The 5,672-nt window shown below is 43.4% G+C and overlaps 1 protein-coding gene across 1 annotated transcript; it reads left to right on the forward strand.

The window, feature by feature from the left end:
• Positions 1–2,834, forward strand: LOC127240432 (probable galactinol--sucrose galactosyltransferase 5). The gene is made up of 3 exons (XM_051259126.1): positions 1–1,414; positions 1,503–2,048; positions 2,117–2,834. The coding sequence occupies exons 1-3, from the start codon at positions 152–154 to the stop codon at positions 2,672–2,674; spliced, it is 2,367 nt and encodes a 788-aa protein (XP_051115083.1). The 5' UTR covers positions 1–151; the 3' UTR covers positions 2,675–2,834.
• Positions 2,835–5,672: the final 2,838 nt, after the last annotated feature.

Here is a 5,672-nt window from a genome sequence, read left to right on the forward strand (position 1 = left end):
CATCCATTCATTGCCTATAAATTCCCCCAATTCCCTCAACCCAAAAAACGCAATCGATTCACAACCAAAACTTTGTAAACACTCAAAATCTCTCTCTCACCTTTCTTCTCCTTTTTCGTCGATCACCTCCTGTTTTTGTTCTTAAATTAAAATGGCTCCAAGTTTGAGCAGAGGTAACTCCAATGCCACTGTCGTCGTCAATGGATTCCAAGATTCCTTAATAACCCTCGACGAATCCACTTTCTACGTCAACGATCACGTCATCCTCTCCGAAGTTCCGCCCAACATCGTCGCCTCCCCGTCGCCGTACGACGTCGGAGGAAAGAAGGCGGCGCCGCTGCGTGCCGCCGTCAATCCCGGCTGCTTCGTCGGTTTCGACGCCGAAGAGGCCAGCAGCTACCACGTCGTCCCCATCGGGAAGCTCAAGAACATCAGGTTCATGTCCATTTTCCGATTCAAGGTCTGGTGGACCACCCACTGGGTCGGGTCAAACGGGTCGGATCTCGAGCGGGAGACCCAGATACTCATCCTCGACAGATCATCCAACAAGCCTGGAGAGAGCAACAATCGCCCCTACGTTTTGCTACTTCCACTCATCGAGGGCCCCTTCCGGGCCTCCCTGCAGCCCGGCGTGGATGACTACATCGACCTGTGCGTCGAAAGCGGGTCGACCCGAGTAACCGGGTCCAATTTCCGGGCGGCCCTTTACATGCATGCCGGATCCGACCCGTTTACCCTTGTCAAAGACGCCATTAAAGTCGCTCGAGCGCACATGGGGACGTTCAAGCTGCTGGAGGAGAAAACTCCCCCGGGCATCGTGGACAAGTTCGGGTGGTGCACGTGGGACGCGTTTTACCTGACCGTCCAGCCCGACGGCGTCTGGGAAGGCGTCAAAGCCCTGACCGACGGCGGGTGCCCGCCCGGGATGGTTTTAATCGACGACGGCTGGCAGTCGATCAGCCACGACGACGATCCGATCACCGACGAAGGGATGAACCGGACCGCCGCCGGAGAACAGATGCCCTGCAGGCTGATCAAGTTCCAGGAGAATTACAAGTTCAGAGACTATCAGAGCCCGAACCAGTCCGGCCCGGGCCCGAAGGAAGGCATGGGAGCGTTCATCCATGACCTCAAGGACAATTTCCAAACGGTGGACTACGTGTACGTCTGGCACGCCTTGTGTGGATACTGGGGCGGGCTCAGGCCCGACGTTTTGGGCCTGCCGGAGGCCAAGGTCATTGCGCCGAAGCTGACGTCGGGATTGGAAACGACGATGGAAGATCTGGCGGTTGACAAGATCGTTAATAACGGCGTTGGGTTGGTCCCGCCGGAGATGGCGGATCAGCTGTACGAAGGGCTTCACTCTCATCTGGAGTCCGTCGGGATAGACGGCGTCAAAGTAGACGTCATCCACGTACGTTCTAATTACTAATAACTCCGTCTCTTTAGCATTCTAGAAACATCTTTTTTTCTGATACATAGATGCTTCTGGAAACGTGCAGTTGCTGGAAATGCTGTGCGAGGACTACGGCGGGAGGGTGGAGCTGGCGAAGGCCTATTACAAGGCGCTGACGGCTTCCGTTAAGAAACACTTCCATGGTAACGGCGTTATTGCGAGCATGGAGCACTGCAACGACTTCATGTTCCTCGGCACGGAGGCGATCTCCCTCGGCCGCGTCGGCGACGACTTCTGGTGCACCGATCCGTCCGGCGACCCCAACGGCACCTTCTGGCTGCAGGGCTGCCACATGGTGCACTGCGCCTACAACAGCTTGTGGATGGGGAATTTCATCCACCCCGATTGGGATATGTTCCAGTCGACTCATCCTTGCGCAGAATTCCACGCCGCCTCGCGAGCGATCTCCGGCGGTCCGATCTACGTCAGTGACTCCGTCGGGAAGCACGATTTCCGGCTGCTGAAGAGCCTCGTCTTGCCCGACGGCTCCATTCTCCGCTGCGAGTATTACGCTTTGCCGGCTAGGGATTGCTTGTTTGAAGATCCTCTGCACGATGGGAAGACGATGCTGAAGATCTGGAATTTGAATAAGGTGAGTGAGATTGATTTGCAGGAATTTTTTATTGAATTTAAATTTCTCATCGGACTTTCGTCCAACAGTTTACCGGCGTAGTCGGAGCGTTCAACTGCCAAGGCGGCGGGTGGTGCCGGGAGACGCGGCGGAACAAGTGCGCGTCGGAATATTCACGCGCCGTCGCCGCGGCGGTCGGTCCGAGCGACGTGGAGTGGGAGCAAGGGAGGAAGGAGATCATTCTAGAAGGAGTTGAGAAATTCGCCATGTACCTGTTCCGGCAGAAGAAATTGGTCCTCTGTGAGCCCTCCGGCGCCATAGACGTGTCGCTGGAGCCGTTCGATTTCGAGCTGATCACAGTGTCCCCTGTGGCGGTTGTGAAGAAGAATTCCGTCCAGTTCGCGGCGATTGGGCTGGTGAACATGCTCAACACGGGCGGCGCGATCCAATCAATGGCGATTCAGGGAAGCACTGTTCGAATTGCAGTGAAGGGAACCGGAGAGATGAGGGCGTACGCCTCGGAGAAACCGGCGGCGTGTACGGTCAACGGCGAGAAAGCCGCGTTCGGATATGAAGACTTCATGGTTACGACTCAAGTGACGTGGCCGAATTCTACTGGCGTTTCAGTTATTGAGTATTTGTTTTGAAAAAAAAAAAACAAACTGTTTGTATAATAGAGTGCGGTGTGTATCCATATTCCGGGTAGAATTTTTTTTTTAATGTTCCCCGGAATGTATGTATGTGTGTGTATATTGACGCCTACGGGTACCTGCGTATCCCTTCATAAATGTATTTGATCTCTTTTTATATTATGGAAAATATTATTATTATTTTTTTGAATAATTTTTATCGACTAACGATGAATTTAGTTGATAGAATAAAGAACATGTTGATTTAATGATCGAGTGCCCCTTATAAAAATAAATAAGACGGAGAGAGTAAATAATTTGGCAAAAGACGAGAAATATAATAATTTTATAAATATAACAAAAATATTACCCACAAGTTAAAATCACTATATTAGTGTCATGTCACGGTCTTGTCACCTAGTATCAATTCTATCATTTCTTTTTTTTTTTTTATCAATTTTCCTTTTTCATTGTTTTTATACTTTTTTTTTTTTTTTTTTTCTCTTTCCTTCTTTGATTTTTTTTTTTTTTTTTTTTTTCTTTATTTTCACCCCGATGAAAGCGATCTAATTCCTCAAACAACTATAGAAAATCAACAAAGACGATGTCGTTTTTTGGAAATAAACTAAATATTTATATTATTTTTTTTATTAAAAGAAAATGTTTAATCAGTGTGTTTATTTTATGAAATAATTTGAAGAGATATATTTTTTATATGAGGTGTAAAAAATTATATAGATAATATAAAAATAATAAATATATCTAATATATTGATATTAATTAAAAAAACGTGTGAAAAAAACACAAAAAAAAACACACCAAAATTGAACCAAAACTAAAAGTTTATGGTTTAAAAAATATTGAAATCGAAATCGAACCATGAAAGAAAAATAAATTTGCTTCAATTTATTTATTTAGTTATTTATATAATACTACAAAAGAATTTATATTTTTAATTTTATATGTTTATGCGAGAAATTGAAAACATACTTGGATCACAACGCATTTGGCAGAATATTTTTACAAGATCGCTGAAATACACTCATCTCTTATTATCCTTCTCTTGCTAATGGTATGTTTAGAGCCGATCCCGACTTTCAAGAGGCTTGAGGCAAAACAAAAATAGGGGTGTCTAAATATATATAAATAATAGTCCATTTGTCCCATATCTATCTATCAATTTACTTTTTGTACGGAGTTTTAGAAATATTAGTATTATATTGGAATGTAGTAGAAATAAAGGTAAAAAGACTAAACTAACCTTATTAGTATTTTATGATATAAAGATAATGATATTTGTGTAATATATTATAAATTGGAAGAGTATTTGTAATGTTAGGTAGATAGTACAATTACTAGAAAAGGAAATTGATACTTTATTATGGGATGGAAATCCTATGAATTAGAGCCGATGACCTCGACATTACAAAATAATCTCACACCACTAAACTGCATTACTTTTAATTTTAAGTAAATAAAGTAAGTTCTATATATAATAACTATACATATATAACATAAATATTTGACGGGCCTCTCATTTATATTGGACCCTGGGCGGGTGTCTCTGTAACACCCGCAGTTGGCTCATACTGGAAATGCTACTGCCACACTGTATCATGAGGTTGTCACTTCCTACTTCGGGCCTCATAATACAGTGTTAAGGCTAGAATCAACCATAAAAGCGCATTATTATATAACAAAATCTGATTTATGAATATTTACAAAATACACTCCTAACAAGAGCTTTTTTCCGGTTACATATAATACAATAGATGTAAACTTCACTCACTCAGTCCGTCTTCCTATATCCTGAGACGTCCTCTGTCTCGGAGGTGCCACGCATACTTGAACCAAATATTTTTCTTAAAAGCAGTCTAGAATTAAATTCATTTTAAGAACTAACGTGAAATATGTAATGTCATACATTTTAAAAAAAAGTCTAATCTCCGTCAATCATAAAATACGTGTCATGAGATAGTGAAATGATGCAACAAGAATATCAATCTCGACAACAATGCACATGCATATATATATATAAACATCCGTCGAAGTGAACAGCCGGAATAACATCGGCTCCATAATAATAGGCTCACTACATCTGTCTAAGTGAGTAGCCGGAATAACCTCGGCCCCATAATAATAGCTCACTAGACCATCATCAATAAATAGCCGGAAAATCTTCGGCTCAAGAGACGACCTGATAAACCCATAATAATATAACGGTCATCCGGTCACTTCCATATGCCTACCATACGACTCCCACAATCGATACATGAATAACCGAACGTTGTCGCCATTAACCACAAGACGCCCCATAGTCTGTGATAGCGAAGATAGGACCCCCACTGACTAGCCCTATCCCGTGTAATGTAGTAGAATCCGTGCAACTTGGAATTACCCAAGGAAAACCCGGAAACTCTACTCCTCCTCGCGCGCCAGTTTGGCATATGATCCTAAACTACCGGTAGACCTCACCAGTGGCCAGCCCAATGAGTGGAACAACACCTAACACGAATGATTAGACCAAATACATTTCAACTACAATGGGTCTAATCCCTGAATGACTGTGCGACTAAGTCACCCAGTTGTCCGACTACTATCGTCCACTATCGCCAAAGTGTTGCGGTACATCAGGGTCGAATATCCTAACCCCAGATGATGTCCTCGGGTAGCACTACCGCACACGGCGACTAAACGATAGATCCATAAAATATATTCGATAAACCGTGCAATATACGTGCAGCATGTCAAATAAGTGAATTTACCGAAAAGGGCTAGTGAGACAGCTCGCCTCTCCTCATTTTCATAAATTCACAAACACGATCAAATATGTATATCAAATATCATAAAATGCGAAATCTCACACATGCATACGCACACACATATATATAGATATACATGCATTGACAAAATGATTCACATATATCATATTAACATATTAATCAGAATCGCATGAAACATGCATACCTAATTTTTTTAAATTAGATTTAATTCCAGACTCTTTACCTCTTATCGA

This window comes from Andrographis paniculata, unplaced genomic scaffold, assembly GCF_009805555.1.
Source record: "Andrographis paniculata isolate CXL003 unplaced genomic scaffold, ASM980555v1 Contig79END, whole genome shotgun sequence".
In the NCBI taxonomy this organism is placed as follows: Eukaryota; Viridiplantae; Streptophyta; class Magnoliopsida; order Lamiales; family Acanthaceae; genus Andrographis; species Andrographis paniculata.